Source organism: Leguminivora glycinivorella, chromosome Z (genome assembly GCF_023078275.1).
Source record: "Leguminivora glycinivorella isolate SPB_JAAS2020 chromosome Z, LegGlyc_1.1, whole genome shotgun sequence".
Classification (NCBI taxonomy): Eukaryota; Metazoa; Arthropoda; class Insecta; order Lepidoptera; family Tortricidae; genus Leguminivora; species Leguminivora glycinivorella.
Window position 1 is genome coordinate 12,301,661 of NC_062998.1, and position 24,540 is coordinate 12,326,200.

At 39.4% G+C, this 24,540-nt stretch overlaps 1 protein-coding gene across 1 annotated transcript in view; it reads left to right on the forward strand.

The window, feature by feature from the left end:
• Positions 1-22,945, forward strand: part of LOC125241516 — a 42,338-nt gene extending 19,393 nt beyond the window's left edge. The window contains exons 3-5 of the mRNA XM_048150038.1: positions 3,355-3,460; positions 19,379-19,562; positions 21,752-22,945. Of these exons, the coding sequence (XP_048005995.1) occupies positions 3,355-3,460; positions 19,379-19,562; positions 21,752-21,850 (389 nt within the window). The 3' untranslated portion in view covers positions 21,851-22,945. The remainder of the gene's footprint in view (positions 1-3,354; positions 3,461-19,378; positions 19,563-21,751) is intronic.
• Positions 22,946-24,540: the final 1,595 nt, after the last annotated feature.

Here is a 24,540-nt window from a genome sequence, read left to right on the forward strand (position 1 = left end):
GTTTAGTAAAAGTGAAATGGGAATTTGTAAAATACAAAACGAACCACTAACGTGTCAGGTTTTTTTATAATAAATTTTTGTAAGTGCTCACTCAGTCCACACGTTTTGAGAAAGTTAAAAATGTAAATATCTTACGATTTGTAGCACCTAAGACACTCGAAAGTACTTCAACATTTAGTAAAAATTTTTACTAAATATCCACCATCTAATATTTTATATTCGTTGTCTGGTTTTAAAGATATTCAGACATAACTTTTCTCATACAAATGTATCAAGTAGGGTGACCACACTATGTCGGCTCCTGATTTTCCCCACCTTCCCATTGTCATATTGAGATTGGGGAGTTTCCTTCGTTCAATTTTGATAATATTAAACTAATACCATATTAATTCTCCATCTGCAAACTGTTTTTAGGTTATGTTCTTGGCCTAATGATGATGTGTATTGTTTAATTTTTATCGACGTCAAGATAATAACCATATCGACATGCATGCATTAAAAAGGACATGAATGATAATTGGTAAGAAACAAAGAATATAATACTTCACTAGTAAGAAACCAGAACCTGGTAATCTAATCGCGCTAACAGATGAGCGTACCGGATTTGTAAGTGGGAGCGAGAAATAGTTATTCTTTTCTCGCTCCCACTTACAAATCCGGTAAACTATTATCAAAATTGAACGAAACTCCCCAATCTCAATATGACAATGGGAAGGTGGGGAAAATCAGGAGCCGACATAGTGTGGTCACCCTACTTGATACATTTGTATAAGAAAAGTTATGTCTGAATATCTTTAAAACCAGACAACGAATATAAAATATTAGATGGTGGATATTTAGTAAAAATTTTTACTAAATGTTGAAGTACTTTCGAGTGTCTTAGGTGCTACAAATCGTAAGATATTTACATTTTTAACTTTCTCAAAACGTGTGGACTGAGTGAGCACTTACAAAAATTTATTATAAAAAAACCTGACACGTTAGTGGTTCGTTTTGTATTTTACAAATTCCCATTTCACTTTTACTAAACTATACACATATAATAGCGGTCTAAATCTTATGTTTTTCATCAAAATTCGGCTTTTCAAAAGTGTGTGGATTGAGTGAGCATAAGAAACTATTTGTAAAAAATTTAATACGTCACTAGGTGATCTAATATTTATAGAGGTAGGTTGGCCTATTTTTTACTAAATGTTAGTATATAATAGTATATTATATAACGGTAACGTTATGAAGGCTATAAAAGTTGAGTACCGCGGTTAGGCCACGAAGGCTTGCCGAGTGGCCTAAGTAAGGTACGAGACTTTTATAGCCTTCATAATGTTACGATTGTATACTATACTTTTTCTACGACAGCCACATACATACCTATTCGAGAATAATTAAATGGGTTAGTTAATTACTTCATGTAATGAATGGGAATATTTGTGTGGATCGTCGTAGCATTGATTATTCTGTCCACAATGTTGATGGCGAGAACTTGTTGCACAATTCTTCAAAATATGCCAACAACGCCGTTTCAGAGAAAGTTGAAACCTTTTTTTTGCAATTTCCATGTCAAAACAATCATAACATTTTTGGTACGCTTTATCTGACTTTTCATGTAACAAATTGTCAGTCACTTTGAGCGCCCATAGCCTTGATTTCTTCGGAAGTGAATTTTTCACCAGAATCACTCATAATTACTTATGTTTTTGCACAATAACGTCGAATTAAAACAAACTACACACCACCGAAATAGTTCAAATAGTTTCGTGATAAGTTTACAAATGTCAAACATACCATAGACAAGAGAAATAGAAAATAAGCCGGTTTTCAATTACGAAAAATGTGGTTGCGTTCAAGAATATTTAAATGTCGAATGTAAAATTATTGGATAAACTTATGATTTTTACCTTTGTTTTGCAATATCTAACATGTAAAACGCATTTAAGTTTATTTTTTCATCTTGATTTAAATTATGAACCTAAATATTATATTATTTATTAAAAGTTACTTATTACTGTAAATGAAAACATACCTGATAAATGGAAGTTGTGCTTTTAAAAAAAAATTGACAGAACTCCTATATTCATATGATTACTGCTAGCAGTAATCCTATGAACCTATAGACAAATAGACTTTCTCATCGTTACTCAAATGAACTTAATTTGGATACCGCTGACAATAATCTAATTGACAGATTTAAGTGCTGGAGTAGAAAAATATTATATGTTAAATGAATATATTCACTGTTTTCGTTGGTAGTTTGTGAGAACTGAGTGAGCACATGTTAATGGCTGTATCTTTTGATTTATCTTTTTACAAATTCAGAGATTCGTTTTACAATTGTTTTAGAACTTTTACTAAATGATCAGAGTATTTTTTTTTATTTTCGGAAGGTGCTCACTCAATCCACACACACACGTCAAAACAATCAGATAAAAAGTCAGAAAATGTTGTTTTCGAGTAGAATGACCTGATGCACAGATAATCTATAGATTAACATGGCTGTTTGTTATCGCCTGATTATGTAAAAGTATACTTTAAAAATACTTTTTGCTTTTTTTTAAGTAATAATAAAATATGGCAATATTTTATTTCGGTTAATTGGACAGTACTGAATCATATAAGACAGACTTTTTATAATTTCCTACCTAGGGAGCGTTTGGGCTAATCTACATGGAAAATGCATAAATGTAGAAACTTGAATAAGTCCTACCCGTGCATATTATGAGACCCTTTGTTGAAAAAGAGGAATCTTAAATAAGAGACGATTTTCTTGACATGACGATATTTGGTTTAGATACCATACAATATTTTGATGGGTTTTGTAATTGCTGAGATATTAATCGAGATTTCTACCGACAAAATTTATAGTTAAACTTTTCAGATTTATCAATCGTTTTAAGACTCCCCAGGATCTAGAATATGAATATAGAAAGGAGCCCCTCTTTCGATTTGGGAATTTTAGTTAAAAAGAAAAATGATATACTTAATGAAAACAGCTTTCGAGGAAAATCGAGTTTCCTCACTAGACTTATTCCTCACCTCAATCTTAACCAATCGTAACAACATTTCAAAATCTTGCTTATTATGAAATAGTCATATTCATCTAGTAAGCTATAATTGCATTTAGGTATCATATTTGACAATTAAACATAACATACAAGATTAAACATACCATTAAAACTAAAGTTAAATCTAAAAATAAGTAAAACTACATAACAAACTATACCTGAAATAATCTGTGTTGGATTTATCTTTCATTCTAGCTTCAAAAACCATGGAGCCGAAGTAACGTCTCGTAATTAAACCCCTCCTGTGGTGACTTAACCAACTAATTGTGTACTAAATTTTATTGTTTGCTTTCAGTGACTCCGGAATCCATCGTGGTGCCTATCGTGTCGTGCATATTCGGTTTCCCATTGCTGGCACTGACCGTCATATGTTGCCTTCGGAGAAGAGCAAAACTTGCCAGGTAAGAAAAAAAATAATCTTGAACTGTAAATTCATTTTTCGCTACCGCCTCTTGATTTAAGAATTGATGTAATCCGAGACTTGCTTGCCGCATTCACACATACAGTAGCAGAAAAAAAAATATCATACTAGTTATAAGTACCTACACACTATAAAAAGAGTACTATCGTACAGTATGGCCACTCCCGCTCCCCGCTGAAAGTGCTGCCCACCCCCTCTCGGTTACCTAACAGTAACCGCCTGTCAAAAACGCGAACAGTAGACCTGTCATATTTCACTCATACAAGCATAGTACGCGTTCACCTACACGAGCTTAGAATGTGTGTTAGGAACGCGCCTCTTTCATATATTTGATCGCCAGTGTCCGGGGTGTGCCTACATAGAGAACAATAAGTCTAAAATTCTTAAAATTAAACTTTTATATCAAGTAAACAAATATGTATGTATTTGAATACTTAGGACCCGTGAGTACGTGGTCCGTGGGCAGCTACGAGAGCCTGATGCGGATTATAGACTTTACACACACCAAAGAAATATGATAGATTATTTTCCGCTACTGTAATAGTAATTCATCTAATATTCGTAATACATAATAGGTATGCGCCGCTAATATCCGTCTTTTAGTTCCTTTAGACAGCAACAGATTCCATTACGATCATTTGTCTGATACCTATGGTGTGGACGCACCCTTATATTGTGTTTTGTAAATATAGATTAAAATCATAAATCCAATGCAACGGAGACTGAGATCAATTGAAATGATTTTGGAATATTTGACTAAGTACTGAGAACAGATTTTTTGGTTAGAGTCAGCAGTTGACAAACTTTTTATGAACTGTTTATTTGTTTAACTAATATGTTAACTATGTTTGTTTAATGCCGAACATTTTTAGGGTTCCGTAGTCATCTACCATGTCTGTCTGTCCGTCTGTCATCTCAGTGACCGTTGGCACTAGAAAGCTGAAATTTGGCACCAATATGTAGATCAATCACGCCGACAAAGTGGTGAAATAAAAAGTGGAAAATTGCATTTTATCCACGAGAGTGCAAAGTAATTTCATACCAATTTTAACTTGATGGCTTAAGCTGGCTGGTAGATAAATTATGATTTTGAATTATAAATATTGAAAAGATTGATGGATTTGATTAATTTGATGTTCTATATTTATTTATTTATTTAAGCTTTATTGCACAATTCAAAAAAAAAGTACAAATGGCGGACTTAATGCCTTAAGGCATTCTCTACCAGTCAACCATAGGGCCAAACAGAAATTCTATAGTTAGTATTATGTACGTGTTGGTGTAGTGAAAAATTTTGTGTTTCACTCGGTGGCAAACTTTGTTTAACCTTCGTGCCTTGAAACCCTCGCAACGCTCGCGGTTCAATATTGGAATCTTTCGCTTGCACGGGTGTCAATATTAGCACGTGCGGTTAAACAACAACTTTGCCCCCTTGTAAAACAAATAACTATTGTTAAAATACAGAAAACTACGGAGCCTACACTGTGCGTGGCCCGACACGCTCTTGCCCGGTTTTTTATCATTTACGTGGGGACTTGTTTCAAATGTCCCACTTTTCACTTAACCCTAGATTCCCCTAAAATGTCTCAAATTAATTTAGTTAATTAATCATAATTGAATAAGATATCATCAGTTAATTAAAATTATAATATCAAGTTCCATAGTTTAATTAAATTTATTCTACAAGTTAACGAAATAGATCACATTCCTAATTAATTACTAATCTGCGTATTACTTGAATCACGTTTCATAAATCATGAATTTATAATATGTATAAAACGCCTACTCGATAGTTTTCTCAAATTCCCGAGAGATGTCGCTTTTCTTTCTGGAAACTAGCGAACGGTAGTGCATTGTAGTTTTGTTATGATATTTGAATTATTGTGTTCGGTAAGATTTGTGTGGTAATAAGCCGATTGAACATACTTCTGATTATTATTAAACTAGGTGTTTAAATTAAAACTTTTCCTTTTCGAGGCCATTGTCCATAAACATAATCTTGATTTTCATATTGACAATTTTCAAACACCTTCTGAAATGGAATATAGATTGTGATTTTTACTCCTTTATTCGTTTTGTAAAAGATTAGGAACAGCGATTCCGTAATAAGAAGTTTTATTATCAATTCCGTTAACAAAAGAGATTCACGCTCACGATCTTAAAAGGCCGGCGTTTCAATATAGATTATAAACTGTTGCGACATGGTTGTACTCCCACGCAATGAAATGTACACACCATAGTACTCGCTATACTCTTCTAATTATAGGTTGTGATGAAGACGCGCAACTTCAAATTCAAGTTCAATTTAAGCTTTAGCCCTTTTTAGTCCGTTGCTTCTGGAAAGTTATGTATGAAAATGTTGGCATAATTAATGGAAGATTTTTTTTGATAGGGATATGTACATTACAGGCCGAAGTTATTTTTCATCAACCCTCCCCATCCCTCCCCCCTCTGCGTCACCCCTCTTCCCCTCTTAAATAGCCGAAAATGCGGTTTTTCGCGATTTCTGACAAAACCGTTGTAGATACAGAAAAAGCGTGTAGGAAAAAAATAAAACCGCCTTCAAAAAAAAGCGCGTTACAAAACACGTAGAAACTAAAAAGCAAAAAATAATAAACCTTTGAATTCAGATTTCTTATCGTATTGCAATAATCTAAACATCCAAATTATAAACAAATCAAATATTTTTGTAGTCGGTGCCAGACCTGTTCGTCGCCTTGCTATATTGCCTGTTTGGCCCCACCCAACCATACTCAGGCTGGCCCCGACTCCAAAAATAATTGATTTGTTTATAATTTGGATGTTTAGATTATTGCAATACGATAAGAAATCTGAATTCAAAGGTTTATTATTTTTTGCTTTTTAGTTTCTACGTGTTTTGTAACGCGCTTTTTTTTGAAGGCGGTTTTATTTTTTGTTAAAAAATTTACTTATTTGTTGATTTTTAGTGGTTCCTATTGATATTATATGTATCAATCCGAATATATGTACAGTAGTGAAAGAATTATCCTTTAACTCCTAACCATTGAGGAGTTGACCTTCCATCATCAGCTCAGCCACATAAAATTATTACCATCAGGCGTAAATACTCGTGTACCTTTGAAAAATACATTAAAAACATTACATGTGCCTATAACATTTGAAGAGTTCCCTCGATTTCTCCAAGATCCCATCATCAGACCCCGACTTGGTGCCAATGGGACCATCTCGGGGTTATACCCGTTCGATCAAAAAAAAAATTTTGAAAATCGGTCCACGATTCTCGGAGATATCGAGTAACATACATACAAAAAAAAAATAAAAAAAAAAACATTCAGTCGAATTGAGAACCTCCTCCTTTTTTGAAGTCGGTTAAAAAAGTAATCCTTGATAAATTTACTACAAATCGTTCTTTGACACTTTAGTTCTAGCACTTATAGGTTTCGCGTGATCCATCACGAAAGTTGGTCCTTTACTGCAATTTTCTTTAGTGAATGTTAAGTTTTCTCCCAAATTGATATTACTAAAATATTATAAACTGAAAATGAATTTCAGGGGGAAAAATCACTACCATGGGTGGGACTTGAACTCACGGCTACTGGATTGATACTCCAGGGCTCTACCAACAGCTACCAAAAGCTCATCCCCAGTCATAGATACACTATATAGATCAATGGTACTCCTAGCGACTACTACCGTGAAAATATTACGTCTTAAATAGTTACTGGAATTCCAAGACATATTGAAAATTCCACCCATGGTAGTGATTTTTCTCCCTTAATTTTATTTTAGCCATGAGTTACAATATTTTAGTTATATCAAACAAATTTCTACGATTTCGTATGCATTTTGGGCGAAAACTTAACATTCACTAAAGAAGATTGCAGCAAAGGACCAACTTTCGTGACGGATCACGCGTAAACTATAAGTGCTAGAACCAAAGTGTTAATGAATGATTTGTAGTAAATTTATTAAAGATTACTTCGTTCCTACGCGCTTTTTCTGTATCTTCAACAGTTTTGTCAGAAATCGATCTGCTATTTTATTGCCGTTAGCCCGATATACTGACATGCAAAATCCAGCACATTTCGCCGAAGTCTGGTATACACATAAGACAAATCTTTGTATAGTTATAAGTTCGTGACGGCGTTGCGAGCAATTTCTAAGCGTTTTAAAGGTTAATTACAAGACAATAGGAGCTTAAACTAAGCGGCCATTAAGATTCATTTACACTGCGCGCAAACCTATATGGAATTTTAGTTACACTGCGGGCTGTAAAGGTTAAGTAGAATCCTGCACACAAATCAAACACCGTAATAATAATAAAACGCGCATGCGACTTCGCGCACCGTGACACCATGTAAATAGACCCTTAGTGCGTTTTCACATTATCCGATATCGCATGTCGGAAAGATTTCAATATTTATGGGATATCAGTCCTACATCCGATATCGGATCGGATAATGTGAAAACGCACAGGTTGCAGAAGCTGAATCGCATATCGCGTAACATAAAATATACCTATACCTACCTTATTATATTTATAGGTATTCATTGACAATGTTTATTTTATTGGTCGGCATCGCTTATAAATATGTAATTATGCAAGGAAAATCAATCGGTAATTTTATTATACACATATTATGTTCGATAAACACGCTCAACACATGCCTAACACATACATACTCGTAACATACCTAACCATTACAGTTGAAGTCGGGTACAAGTTTCTTGTTTTTTTTCAAAGATACAGTTCAAAACCGGGCCGTGTTTTCCCTTAGGCCCTCAAGGCCCGGGCCTAGGTGCCTAGGCGATCTGCCGGCCTTGCCGAAATGACAATCGTTGCCTCTAGACGCCGATCGAAACGCAGTCCTGGCTCTATTGCGCCAATACGGAAGAGCGATAGAGATAGCTATGCTACGATAACGATCTTATCGTAAGCGTTTGCACGTTTGGCTACGTGGTTTGGCAATGGTTTTCAAATGGAGCAGAGGCCACGATAAATTTAAGAGGGCCCTTGTAACTTCGGACATGCCAGGAGTCTAGAACCTAGATCTCTAAATCCGGACCGGACATAAAACCAACTGCCTCGAAGTAATCGTACAGCAAATATAGGTATAACGTAACCAAATCGAAACTGCCTACAATGATATCATACTCAAAATTATGTCATCATAATTGAATGATTTGTACATTTCTTTCGAAAGTTCGTGCATGCATTTCCGTTGGCATGAACGAGGAACACGATATATATATATATATATATATATATAGTCCTCCATGTCGTATCCGACAACGGCGACCTTTACAACTTTCTCTGATGAGCACGTATATGGCTCGCAAAACCGAACTTCGTTTTAAATATTCGGTCGCACTGTGCACAATAAAGCTGCCCTTGGTCGTTAAGTCGTTACATCTATACGCGTAGGACGGTTTTGGGCGAGACTTCCGTTGAAGGCGCTTTTGGTCCAGGTTCTCCAGAATACAATATGTACGATATCGAACGAGCATCCAGTCAGTGATCATTCTGATATTAGAAGTACGTTCGAATCGACCACACGCGTCTTGGCTAAAATATCTAAAATAAATCTACTGCGCCTTTTTAGGGTTCCGTAGTCAACTAGGAACCCTTATAGTTTCGCCATGTCTGTCTGTCCGTCCGTCCGTCCGTCCGTCCGTCCGTCCGTCCGTCCGTCCGTCCGTCCGTCCGTCCGTCCGTCCGTCCGTCCGTCCGTCCGTCCGTCCGTCCGTCCGTCCGTCCGTCCGTCCGTCCGTCCGTGCGTCCGTCCGTCCGCGGATAATCTCAGTAACCGTAAGCACTAGAAAGCTGAAATTTGGTACCAATATGTATATCAATCACGCCAACAAAGTGCAAAAATAAAAAATGGAAAAAAATGTTTTATTAGGGTACCCCCCCTACATGTAAAGTGGGGGCTGATATTTTTTTTTTCCAACCCCAACGTGTGATATATTGTTGGATAGGTATTTAAAAATGAATAAGGGTTTACTAAGATCGTTTTTTGATAATATTAATATTTTCGGAAATAATCGCTCCTAGAGGAAAAAAAATTGCGTCCCCCCCCCCTCTAACTTTTGAACCATATGTTTAAAAAATATGAAAAAAATCATAAAAGTAGAACTTTATAAAGACTTTCTAGGAAAATTGTTTTGAACTTGATAGATTCAGTAGTTTTTGAGAAAAATACGAAAAACTACGGAACCCTACACTGAGCGTGACCCGACACGCTCTTGGCCGGTTTTATTTTAAAATTATTTGGTTTTCGCGGATGGAATTCGCTGTCATGTTCCTGAATTTTGCATAGGCTTTATTTATAGGAAAACACTATCACAGCGCCATCTTTTTATTTTTCCCGCTTGATTTCGTCTGTTTCATTCAATAATTAATCTCTACTACTACGCATTTCATTTCTAGCGAACCAAACTCAGTCAGGTCCTATCGCTTGTATTTTCAAAAATATTTTTTCTCCTTTTTTCACTGATTTTGAGTGACGAAACAGAGTGCTCCAATTTAGAAAATCGGCTTCCAGATTTTATTTTATGTTATGCGCGCTATGCGAACGAAATTATTTTTCTTTGCGCTTGTTATTTACGTTCCGGCAAAAAAGAGTTCTTATTAAAAAGTGGCAACATTGTTGAGTCATTCCTTTTAAATCAGTATAACGTAGGGAAACGAGACGGCACTAAGATGTTGCCACTTTTTAATTTCCATTATTTTTTGCCAGGTTGTAAATGTAGTATATATTAAGTGAAAGCAAAGTTGATGTGAGTTGTTTACTTGTTTAGGGATATAATCGAACGAATCACAGTGTGCCTTTTTACTCTAGACATATAGTTAAAACTGTACACTACTTCATTAATAGTTAAATATTTGGTAAGAAATTATTAAACTTGTTTTTAACATGGGTTATACACCCACCTAATCTTCTGTACTGTGCCTTTGTAACCTATTTTTAGCCACCCCGCCCCTATGCAATGTGTTGTCAGCAATGCAGAAGCACGCTCGGCGAATATCCGACTACATAATATATACCAGGGACCGGACAACCCCTTCCGCGCTACAAGCCTTTCATTGGGAATCCCTAACGTAAGGACGACCCAAACGAGAGACTCTCCCTTTCCAACTGCAAGCCCATTCATTTGACTAGCCCTTACAAAAAACTCAGCAAAACAATAAAGCTAGCCCTGTGCATTGGCTTACCGCTATCCGATACGGCTTGCAAGCCTTTAATAAGGGTTACCCTTATTTTAAGCGCTATTTATAAGGCTTTCCCTTTTGTTAAAGCGTAGTCGAGCCTTGCGTGAAAGAGACAGGATTATGAATCTAAGCTAGTGTAAGAACAGGAAGGAAAATGCGCTGTTGCCACTCCGCACTATGCGCCCCATTTTTAATTTTGCAACGAAACATGTTTTCGTTGGATAAAAGTAGAACACGGCTAGAAATTATTTTTAATGAACTGGGATACAAGGGACTGATGGATCGCCTGATGATGGTAAATGATCATCGTCGCCCAGATCAGTATGTATGTTCGTACGTATGAATGTATGTAGGTATGTATGTATATAATTATGTAAATATGTATGTAAATATGTAATGTATGCATGTAAATATACAGTGTTGGCCGAAAATCAATACAATTAATCATTAACATTACACATTGAAAACGTTAATTGCCAACATAAAAACAAGCCGTTTTCGTCATCTAACTCGCCTTGATGAGTTAATTGGGTGAGCAGTTCCTAAGATGGAGCTGATGCTGAACCCTGGCTTTTCCCAGGGGAACGCGGGTTTGGTTTAACATAGGCAAGCGCTGTTTTCGTCATCGGACTTGTTTTGATGAGTACTTGAGTGAGCAGTAACCAAGGTAGAGCTGATGCTGAACCCTGGCTATTCCTAGGGGAACTCGGGTTGCGTGCAACATAGGCAAACGCTGTTTTCGTCATCGGACTTGTATTAATGAGTACTTGAGTGAGCAGTAACCAAGGTAGAGCTGATGCTGAACCCTGGCTTTTCCCAGGGGAACGCGGGTTTGGAGTAACATAGGCAAGCGCTGTTTTCGTCATCGGACTTGTCTTGATGAGTACTTGTGTGAGCAGTAACCAAGGTAGAGCTGATGCTGAACCCTGGCTATTCCTAGGGGAACTCGGGTTTTGTGCAACATAGGCAAACGCTGTTTTCGTCATCGGACTTGTATTGATGAGTACTTGAGTGAGCAGTAACCAAGGTAGAGCTGATGCTGAACCCTGGCTTTTCCCAGGGGAACGCAGGTTTGGAGTAACATAGGCAAGCGCTGTTTTCTTCATCGGACTTGTCTTGGTGAGTACTTGTGTGAGCAGTAACCAAGGTAGAGCTGATGCTGAACCCTGGCTATTCATAGGGGAACTCGGGTTTCGTGCAACATACGCAAACGCTGTTTTCGTCATCGGACTTGTCTTGATGAGTACTTGAGTGAGCAGTAACCAAAATAGAGCTGATGCTGAACCCTGGCTATTCCTAAGGGAACTCGGGTTTCGTGCAACATAGTCAAACGCTGTTTTCGTCATCGGACTTGTCTTGATGAGTACTTGAGTGAGCAGTAACCAAGGTAGATCTGATGCTGAACCCTGGCTTTTCCCAGGGGAACGCGGGTTTGGAGTAACATAGGCAAGCGCTGTTTTCGTCATCGGACTTGTCTTGATGAGTACTTGTGTGAGCAGTAACCAAGGTAGAGCTGATGCTGAACCCTGGCTATTCCTAAGGGAACTCGGGTTTCGTGCAACATAGGCAAACGCTGTTTTCGTCATCGGACTTGTATTGATGAGTACTTGAGTGAGCAGTAACCAAGGTAGAGCTGATGCTGAACCCTGGCTATTCCTAGGCGAACTCGGGTTTCGTGCAACATAGGCAAACGCTGTTTTCGTCATCGGACTTGTATTGATGAGTACTTGTGTGAGCAGTAACCCAGGTAGAGCTGATGCTGAACCCTGGCTATTCCTAGGGGAACTCGGGTTTTGTGCAACATAGGCAAACGCTGTTTTCGTCATCGGACTTGTATTGATGAGTACTTGAGTGAGCAGTAACCAAGGTAGAGCTGATGCTGAACCCTGGCTTTTCCCAGGGGAACGCGGGTTTGGGGTAACATAGGCAAGCGCTGTTTTCGTCATCGGACTTGTCTTGATGAGTATTTGTGTGAGCAGTAACCAAGATAGAGCTGATGCTGAACCCTGGCTATTCCTAGGGGAACTCGGGTTTCGTGCAACATACGCAAACGCTGTTTTCGTCATCGGACTTGTCTTGATGAGTACTTGAGTGAGCAGTAACCAATATAGAGCTGATGCTGAACCCTGGCTATTCCTAAGGGAACTCGGGTTTCGTGCAACATAGTCAAACGCTGTTTTCGTCATCGGACTTGTCTTGATGAGTACTTGAGTGAGCAGTAACCAAGGTAGAGCTGATGCTGAACCCTGGCTTTTCCCAGGGGAACGCGGGTTTGGAGTAACATAGGCAAGCGCTGTTTTCGTCATCGGACTTGTCTTGATGAGTACTTGTGTGAGCAGTAACCAAGGTAGAGCTGATGCTGAACCCTGACTATTCCTAGGGGAACTCGGGTTTCGTGCAACATACGCAAACGCTGTTTTCGTCATCGGACTTGTCTTGATGAGTACTTGAGTGAGCAGTAACCAAGGTAGAGCTGATGCCGAACCCTGGCTATTCCTAAGGGAACTCGGGTTTCGTGCAATATAGGCAAACGCTGTTTTCGTAATCGGACTTGTCTTGATGAGTACTGGTAAAGCTGATGTTGAACCCTAGGCGAACATAGGTTTGGTGCAACATAGACAAACCCGGTTTTCGTTATAGGCCCTGCCTTAATGAGGACTTGGGTGCGCAGTACCCAAGCCAGCGCTGTAGCTGAGACCTGGTGGTACCTAGGGGAACTCAGGTTCGGTGCAATATAAATAAACGCTGTTTTCTGTTCATAGTATTTTTCGTGTGATATATCTTAGACTTGTCTTTATGACTGGTACATGGTTGAGTTGAGTAGTACCATAGAATCTGTCAAACTATTTCTGTTGATTGTTATGAATTCTATAAAGATCGTTTGAAACAGAAATACTTTTCTGGTGGCAATCAAGCATACAGCCCGTCTGATAGTAAGTAGTTACCGCAGTCTATGGACGCTAGGAACTCCAGTATTCTCTTTATTCCCTGTGTTACTATTAGTGAAATCGACTGTACTTAATTTTGATATTCAAATGGATATGCATACGTATTTTTTTTATACATAAATAAAGTGTTTCATGTATAGCAAATTAATAAATTTGTTCTAACTACTTGATGTTAATATTCACTTCTGGTAGGATTTTTGTTTAGTTAATATTATGTTTTTATGCCTAACTTGACATTGCAAGAAATATTTCTATATTATAATACACTGACACCAGAGTTGCCCTAGGTACCGTCAGGGCTCAGCTACGGCGCTGTCTTGGCTACTGCGCACCCAAGTCCTCGTCAAGACAAGTCCGATGACGGAAACAGCGTTTGCCTGGGTTACACTAAACCCGAGTTCCCCTAGATGCAGCCAGGGTTCAGCATCAGCTGGACTTCGGGTACTGCTCAATCGAGTACTCATCTAGACAAGTCCGATGACGAAAACAGCGTTTGCCTGTGTTTCACTAAACCCGAGTTCCCCTAGGTGCAGCCAGGGTTCAGCATCAGCTGGACTTTGGGTACTGCTCACTCGAGTACTCATCAAAAAAAGTCCGATGACGAAAACAGCGTTTGCCTGGGTTACACTAAACCCGAGTTCCCCTAGGTGCAGCCAGGGTTCAGCATCAGCTGGACTTTGGGTACTGCTCACTCGAGTACTCATCAAGACAAGTCCGATGACGAAAACAGCGTTTGCCTGTGTTACACTAAACCAGAGTTCCCCTAGCTGCAGCCAGGGTTCAGCATCAGCTGGACTTTGGGTACTGCTCACTCGAGTACTCATCAAGAGAAGTCCGATGACGAAAACAGCGTTTGCCTGGGTTACACTAAACCCGAGTTCCCCTAGGTGCAGCCAGGGTTCAGCATCAGCTGAACTTTGGGTACTGCTCACTCGAGTACTCATCAAGACAAGTCCGATGACGAAAACAGCGTTTGCCTGTGTTACACTAAACCAGAGTTCCCCTAGGTGCAGCCAGGGTTCAGCATCAGCTGGACTTTGGGTACTGCTCACTCGAGTACTCATCAAGAGAAGTCCGATGACGAAAACAGCGTTTGCCTGGGTTACACTAAACCCGAGTTCCCCTAGGTGCAGCCAGGGTTCAGCATCAACTGGAATTCGGGTACTGCTCACTCGAGTACTCATCAAGACAAGTCCGATGACGAAAACAGCGTTTGCCTGTGTTACACTAAACCCGAGTTCCCCTAGGTGCAGCCAGGGTTCAGCATCAACTGGACTTCGGGTACGCTCACTCGAGTACTCATCAAGAGAAGTCCGATGACGAAAACAGCGTTTGCCTGGGTTACACTAAACCCGAGTTCCCCTAGGTGCAGCCAGGGTTGAGCATCAACTGGAATTCGGGTACTGCTCACTCGAGTACTCATCAAGACAAGTCCGATGACGAAAACAGCGTTTGCCTGGTTACACTAAACCCGAGTTCCCCTAGGTGCAGCCAGGGTTCAGCATTAGCTGGAATTTGGGTACTGCTCACTCGAGTACTCATCAAGACAAGTCCGATGACGAAAACAGCGTTTGCCTGTGTTACACTAAACCCGAGTTCCCCTAGGTGCAGCCAGGGTTCAGCATCAGTTGGACTTTGGGTACTGCTCACTCGAGTACTCATCAAGACAAGTCCGATGACGAAAACAGCGTTTGCCTGTGTTACACTAAACCCGAGTTCCCCTAGGTGCAGCCAGGGTTCAGCATCAGTTGGACTTTGGGTACTGCTCTCTCGAGTACTCATCAAGACAAGTCCGATGACGAAAACAGCGTTTGCCTGTGTTACACTAAACCCGAGTTCCCCTAGGTGCAGCCAGGGTTCAGCATCATCTGGACTTTGGGTACTGCTTACTCGAGTACTCATCAAGACAAGTCCGATGACGAAAACAGCGTTTGCCTGTGTTACACTAAACCCGAGTTCCCCTAGGTGCAGCCAGGGTTCAGCATCAGCTGGACTTTGGGTACTGCTCACTCGAGTACTCATCAAGACAAGTCCAATGACGAAAACAGCGTTTGCCTGGGTTACACTAAACCCGAGTTCCCTAGGTGCAGCCAGGGTTCAGCATCAGCTGGACTTCGGGTACTCATCAAGACAAGTCCGATAAAAAAAAGCAGCGTTTGCCTGTGTTACACCTGAGCAAGCAGGAGCCTATCATAACTATAAGTATTTAGTTGGTATTTATTTGGTATTGAAAATTGAACCTTATTTTATCTACAGCCGTTTCCATCAAACAGAAACGCGCAAATATCACACACAGTGCCGCCGTAGGTATCGATCGTATGTTATTTCGTTCGGAGTAATGTGTGCTTTATGAGCGAGGTACATGATTTAAACTCGCACGATATGCTCTATAAGGGAAAGCAAATAAAACCCAATATAAGGCTTACCCTTATGGCGTTAGGCTGAGCCGATGATAAGGGTTTTGAAAGGGTATTGGGCTATTTTAGGTAAGCGCTTTCGTTAGGGCTTTAAAAGCAAAATGAAAGGGTATCGCGTCAAAAGGGTAGGGTAAGTTAAGCCTAACGAAATACCCATACAAAACCCCGTATAAGGGATAGCGGGCCGGTCCCTGATATATACACTTACTAAGCCCCCAGATGTTACACACATATATACAATACTTAATATATCTGCCCCTGCACTACTGATGGAAATAATGTTCTGCGGTTGCATAAAGTTTACATTTCATAAATTTAAAATTAATCTTAAAAGACCTACATTTTGAATTGCCTTACTTCTTTGACAATCAGATCTAAATTATTTTCCTCAACTTATTGGGTTAACTGTAATTTGATTGAATCAGGAGAAAATACAATCAAAATAAAATTATACCAAACTTGGTTGTAAGAATCACAAAATTCAACATTTGGTTAGGCCTGGGGCCCGTTTCTCGAAAGGTACAAGCCTTGTATTACAAGTGTGTTTCCATGACAACCCATACGATTTGACAGTTCGCGCACTTGTAATACAAGGCTTGTACCTTTCGAGAAACGGGCCCCTGGTCATCCTAACCCGCTGCGCGTATTTTACTACCTTACCTATGTTTGAAAATCATCGACGTGGTGGACCAGCATGAATAGCCTTTTTAACGCCCTACGCAAAAACGACGGGGTGTAGATAAGTTTGACGTGTCTGTCTGTCTGTTTGTCTGTCTGTGTGTGTGTTTGTCTGTGGCATCGTAGCTCCCGAACGGATGAACCGATTTAGATTTAGTTTTTTTTTGTCCGAAAGCTGAGTTAGTCGGGAGTGTTCTTAGCCATGTTTCTTGAAAATCGATCTACTATGTCGCGCTCGGGGGTTTTTCCAACATTTTAATTTTGTGGTTAGGTTATAAATAAATAAAACCTTCCTGACCCAACAACTCTCGATCTTGGAGAAAAGCAATTAGGATAGCCGACCCTACCTAACATGGGAATGAGCAAAGATGAAGAATAAGACCTACTTATATATTTGAAAATGTTCCAGCGTCCCCTTCGCCCGTAGTGGGTTGCGAACGACCACTCTCGAACATTAGCGAACACACCATATACGAGTAGACGCCGTGGGCGACGATTCAGAACGAACAAAGCCTAAGGCCGGCAACAGACAGTCTTAAAAATTCATAATCTTAGAAAAGATTTGTATGCAAACTGACACTGACAGATCTGTCAGTGTCAGTTTACATACAATTTTTTTTTAAGATTATGAATTTTTAAGACTGTCTGTTGCCGGCCTAACGCGGAAATCGCGGCATATTACGTTCAACGTTTTCGCATAAAACATTCGCATTTCGGTATTTACCTATGTATGAAATAGTACATTTCGATACAAGTGTGAAAAAGAGGAAGTTCGAAACGAGTGGCGATAAATTAAAACACGACCGAAGGGAGTGTTTTAAATCGACACGAGTTACGAATTTCCTTTTCGCACGTGTATCGAACGACGTTTTTCAGTACAGATGGCTCTCCGAAGTTTCGACCTGTTATATAATGAACCACTTCTCGAACTAGTGCGTAAAAAAACGACCATCTGTACTGAAAAGTATATTGAAGTGTCAATTTAATTTTTTTTTGTAAGCAGAAAACTTGCAACCGATGCTAATAAGGCTTAGAATACTCGTAAGTTTAATGTTTGTATCAGGGATGTAACAGATGTGGTTTTAACGGAACCGGAAGCGGAAGCGGAAGTTTTGAATTTAGTTTAACGGAAGCAGAAGCGGAACCGGAACCAGAAGCGGAAGTTATAGATGTTAAAAACGAAATGAAAAAATACCACATAGGTATAACATAAACCAATACTAATTAAATTACCTAGAACTTTTAGGTGTTTACTGTTCAGCCTGTAATCAGCAGTTTGTAATCAGCCTTTAGGCCCACTTAGGTTTTAAAAACGAAAAGAAAAGTTACCTGATATTTTATCTTAAGTATATCATTCATTACAATCCAAAAATTTAAATAACCTTGAACTTTAAGATGTTTAGTTGTTTAGGTAATCACTAAAAACACATAAGAATCCTTTTAAACCTTTATTATGCCGTAAAAGGTTTTAGAAACGAAAAGAAAACTTACTCGTAGGTAGTATAATACAATCCAAAACTAACCAGTAAAAATTATATGTGTTAGCACACAATAGGCTACTAGACTCGTATCGAATTTAGAACATCAAGTTATTGTTTTCGGTAGTATTTGACTTAAGAAATCAATATTTATAGCTTGCGGGCATTAAAAGTGCGTGATGATTGCGTATTTTTAATTAAAGATGTGTGTATGTTGACTCCGAAAACGGTGTTGGCCAATGGAGTGACGTCACATAATTCAGATCAACTATGGAAATTAGAGGTAGTAATCTGATCTCCATAGAAGCAACCTCTATTGTATTAAAATTCATAGTCGTTGACGGGTGTGACAATGTGAAATATTTTTTTCTAAATATACTGACGTCATGTCATAGATATTCTATAGATTAATATGGCTGATGTTGTTTTTGCCTGATCACGTAAAAGTAAACTTTAAATAATTTTTTTGCGGCTTTTTAAGTCGTAACAAAATATGGTACTATTTTTTTTCGTTTAATTAGACAGTAATTAATAATATAAGACCACAGTATAGACATACTTTGAAAAGGGTCAAGTAGCCTAATTTTTAAATTAAATGGAGTGATTGTAAAAAAAAGTAAACTGTATTTAATAAACAAATTAACAGCTTTATCTCCCGGCAGTTTGCTTCTAAGGGGATCGTAGATAAGCCCTGCACCACTGAATAGTTGTTCACTCGCTACTAACTAGGTGGACAGGACAAATATTGGCGCGCAATGGAATGCAGCGATTGATGTTTAGTATCGCAGCACGTGGAAACGGAGAGATGAGCGAATGACAAGTATAGACCTGTTGGTCTTTGATGTACGCCGCTCATGTCCCACCGTCGCGCTAGGTTCCGACATCCGTTATAACTTCCGTTTGAAAAATAACAGAACCGGAACAGAAGCGGATGTGTAAAACAAAGCGGAAGTTCCGCAGAAACGGAAGCAGAAGCAGAGCTCCGTTACATCCCTGGTTTGTATGTATCTAACACTGTTGCGGTAGTTATCGCTAGGCTAGGCGACCCATTGGTGGAAACATGTGCGACTCGGATGAGGTACCTACCGGTCGCTTCTCTAACAGTTGGTAGAGGGCTGGAATAACGATCCTTAAAGTGATGTAATTTTGGCACCATTTAATTAATGAAACATTTTCCAATAGAGAACGAGCCCGGCGCCGAAACTGCGACTTGGACCGCGGAGAGCTGTCCGTGGTCCGTCTGTCGCCAGTGAAATCGCGGACGCGCGCGGTCAGCCTAGCACGCGCCTCGCGTCCGCTGCCGTCGTTGGAGCTGGACACCGTTCTAGAGGAGCGCTCTGACCCTGAGCAGACGACACTGTCTCAAGTAAGGGGAATATTCAACTATGTAATAATAGTACATTAGGATACAAGTGGAAACTGCGACTTGGACCGCGGCCAGCTATCGCCGGTGGAAGCAAAGGCCCCCGCGATCAGCCTAGCATGCGCCTCGCGCCTGCTACCGTCGATGGAGTTGGACAACTTGAACACCGTGCTAGAGGAGCATTCAGACCCTGAGCAGAACATCGTCGATTGCGACGATAACTATTGAGACGGTAACTATTGAATTACGTAATGTGGATAAATAAAAAAACTATCCAGAATGCTACTAACACAGTACATTCCGGATCAGTTACCTACACTTAGTGCGTTTTCACATTATCCCATCCGATATCGGATATCGGAAAGATTTCAAAGGTAAAAATCAAAGATGGCGTCTTCAATGTATGGGATGTCGGTCCTACATCCGATATCGGATCAGATAACGTGAAAACGCACTTATTACACGGACAAAAAATTTGAACACGCTTTTATGCTCAACACATTAGAGTGGGTACCTAGATGTAACTTTACGCGATTGTACCTACAACTCGATAAACTTGGCCTCATACATCACATCAATCACCAGCAGCGGTAATACTAGTAATAATGCCGACTTCAACGCGGGTGTGCTGTGTAGTAGGTATTCACGCAATTAATGGAAGCAATCAGCACGGGAAGCATGGTCGCGCGATAGACGATAAAATATCAGGCCGTCCCTACGCAATTAATGGAAGCAATCAGGTCGAATTACGTATTTAGGGGTAATTTACATCACTACTGCGTTTTCAACATGAATGAACATACATTATTTTAACTAGTCCAAAGCATCAATAAACACGATATAATTAGGTACTTAGTTTACGTACTTACTAGTAATAATCGCAGCTTTTATACCCTCAAGAATCTGTTGAAAAATGCTTTTAGAAAAAAACGAAGGTAAAAATTATGTATTTTTGAAGATACGTTGCCAAGTTAAGTTACCTCTAAACAGAGCTTATATGTGCTTCCTTTACATAGTATGTGAGTAAGTCTCAAACGACAAGCAGAAAAAGTCGCATTATCTCCAACACCCATTCGCATATTTTATTCCCCGAATAGGTCTCAAAGGGCTTTTCCCGTCAGATTAATGAGTCGATCATTCTTCAAGCACTACACCCGGCAACTAAATGTTTAGTCGAGTCAGGGGTTACTTGGCTAACCTTTAGTGAGACCCATTTGTTCAGCCAATTTAAGGTCGCACTCGATTTTGACAGAGAACATTATCCTAATTGGCATCAGAAAACTTTACGATTATGAGTGATTGCGATTGGTTCCGATAAGTGTGCAAGCACAGTTTTCTGAACTAACAGCTGAAACGGACAGATTAACTAGGACAAACTTCGGAATCTCGGGTATTTAACCGTGTAATAATTTGGTGAAATGTATGTTATAGAGGTTCTGTTTTCATGTCTGACGTTTTGGTCACCTCGAGAAACTATTTTGAAACAAGTGTTGCGTGTATGCAGTTACAGATACTATAAAATACTTTTCTCAAACATGCAATGAAATATTGTCTTTACGTTCCTTAAAATGGGCTGGGAAGTATCGCTTTTTGGGCGCAACAACTCGAGAGGACTGTAAAGGGATTTCATATTATTTTTTAGGCCTAGGCCTGCAAAGTAACTTTTTTTTTATAAAATATTGTCTTTTAGATAATTTTTTTTTATTTCATTGTATGTTTGAGAAAAGCACTATACATGCCTCGGCGTGAAAACGGATTCCCGGCCTCGTATCCCTATCCGGCCTCGCTCGCACGCTCGCTCGGCCGTATATACCCACTTGGCCGGAAATCCTCATTTTCCCGGCCTCTGATGTAATGTACTATTAATAACTATATGGTTTACAGTACAGGAAATACTCCAAAGTGGAATAAATATACTAACATACCTTCTTAGTAAAAACGCTTTAACATTTGTGTAAAATTAGGACATCGACTGAGAAAATTTATATTCAAAATTCCTTATGCGGCTTTCGAGTACAAATTAATCAGTGATTGGTAATGAACTGAAACATGCAATACCTACGTATGTATACTACACGTTATGATCATATGTAAAAATCGGGTTTTGCCAACGTAATGGGTACTTGCATTGCAAATGCAACGGTCCGTAATTGTAAATTTTACACCCATATGAACAAGTGCAATATATTTAGGTGGAGATGACTCCAGACCGCGAAGTGGGCGCGATCCTGTTCGGCGCAGTGGGCGCGATGGGCACGGCGGCGGCGGCGGCGTGCGCGCGCGACAGCTAGCGCCGGGGCTCGGCGCAGCTCGGCGCGCGCTCGCCGCTCTGGGCCGCGCTCACCAGCCAGCTGGACGCCGACGACGCCGACGCCGACGCCGACGACGCCGACCCCGAGCTCGAGACCGACGAGCCCAGCTAGCAACTCGACGAGCGCTCGGTGGCTGACATCGGCGAGCATATCAAACTTTTCCTGGACATTCCTCTTAGGTTTTAGTGAATATCAGACGCATATCCGCGCGTGTCAATGTTAGTGTGTACCAGTGTGTGAGCTTCAGGGGTATTATCAGGTCCGTAGCCAGAATTCAATTTAAGGTAGGACATCAACTGTAATTACAGGTAGAGTGTAATGCTGTACAATAACGTAGTATGGTGATGCATAAAGTAGGGCAATGGGGTTATAAGTTATGACAGAGTCCCACAATGCCCTCCTCTAGCTACGGCCCTGGGTGTTATAGGTATACACTTATATACTTGACAAAGTGGAGTGTTCAGTTAGCGATGAAAACATGAGCCCAATTGTATTTTACGTAGTTTAATAAGCTTTAAACTAGTCCAAGACTTGTGTTCTTTGCCATAATAGTTGGTCTTTTACTTTTCGTAATTGTGATCTCGAGTAACTCGGCAGAGTTCTATTTCGTAGAGGTTGTCATTGTTAGTTAATACAGATGTAATATATTAAAATTTGTTATTCGATAGCTATACCTGCATTTAACAAGTTTAATTAAGTTATGCACAAATATAATATAATGTATGTTACACATTCGTAGTTAATTTGCTAAATGTGTGTATTAAAACATTGTAAGTTGCTTCAAATCGTCAATATTTATTATACCATTTGCAGTTATAATTCTTATATACATAAATGTACAGTAGGTTCGATAATTAAAAGTAAGGAATTATTATAAAGTAGACTTCCCAAGACCAACTGTAAACTTATGAGATGAACTGTTAAAATTAACTAGTTTCCCATGTTTGTAATTAATCTTAGCATAAACTTTAATAAAACTGTTTACTTATGTGGCGCGTACCACCACACAAACTTAGAGGTACTTACTGTATTTTAGCGTGAAAATATTCGTACTTTATATTTTGAATGTAAACTAATGAATTACTACAATTAATTAAATTGATTAGATATTACACTATGTCTTGTTTACAGTCTTTGTAACAGTAGTATACAACTAAATTATACAATACCCACGCAGAGAAAATCAAAACAAGTTGTGTTATTCGGCGAGTCGAAACAGCCGCGTGTCAAGGTCACTACCACGACATCGACTAATTTTAATAAAATGTAACATGATAGCCGTTGCGCCAGCGCTTATTACCTACTCTCTACCGTGACTCAGTATGCGTAAAGTGTAGACCTTATTAGCGATCGAAACACAACGCTCAAGCGTTTGGAACATTATTTGATCCGATATCGGATGTACGAAGGCTGTCAAAGGCAAATGTCAGGGGCCTTTAATAAGGATATCGGTCCTACAGCCAATATCGGATCGGATAATGTGAAAAGGCACTTACACTAATGTAGAAGAGACAAAAGCATTTCAAAGACGTCGTTCAGGCATAGTCTAACTCCAGCGGGCCGATTTTTGAGTCTCACGCGTTCGAATTCAGAAAATTGTCACTGAAAATAATAGACAAGTCACCGTTTTCAACCGGTATTTTAGTGACAGTCAAGTGAGACTCAAAAATCGGCCCCCAGGTGCGATTATGGGTGCGATTATGACCTTGACTAGGTCGGCAGCGGGGAGGCTCGTGGTGTGGAGGCCACTCCTCCCACGGCTGCGAGATTGTAGTTAAATACCAATGACACAATAATATGCAAGATCATCGTCTAAATCGCTCTAGGTACCAAATTTATAAAGTTACCTTTCTTGTCTGTATTTTGTATGAGAGTCAATGGTTGAGATTTTATCTATAGGTCGCGTGATTGAGACGTGGTATATAAGCGTACCTACTTACAAAATCGGTTTCACCTTGGGTACCTACGACACCGATCCGTACTTATTAGCTACCTAATTAAAAAATAAATAAACTGTCACGTCATTTGCGACGGCGAACCTGTAGTAAAAATGAGAAAATATCGGAGATGAAAGTGAGGTATTTTACAATCGAGAAGTTTTCAATTACAGAATCTCATTTAAATATTGCCAAAACTACGAAACAAAATGAACAAGGGTTGATGAAATTAAATACAATAAACATTCAAAGATTTAAATAGAGTTGAAATACGAGAAAACGCCCGTATCGACGAACTCGTAACTATGTAGGTATCTACTTTGGCTTCCTGCGTATCGGACCGCAAGATAGGACACACGATTAGACGTTTGTCGGGAGCACCGACGAATGACAAGATAAGGGTATCAGCGCCTTCATTTACACTAATAGGTATTTATACGGTGCTCGTGAATGTTTACGAGGAAATTTTTAACGGTTGATCATAAAGGTGGTAGTTTTGACTAATGTCATTATATAAGTACACAGAATCTGATAAAAAAAGAAACAAAATATCTTGTTTCCCCTTAGAAATACGAGACTAAATATTTCTGATTCATTCGTGTATCACCCGCCGTTACTGATTAAGCCCGGCTTTCAGGACTGAGTAGGCAGACTTTAAAAATAAGTAGGTAGGTCCGTGATCGCCGATTATTTTAATGGTGTGTTAATTAATAGACCACTCTCTGCAATTAG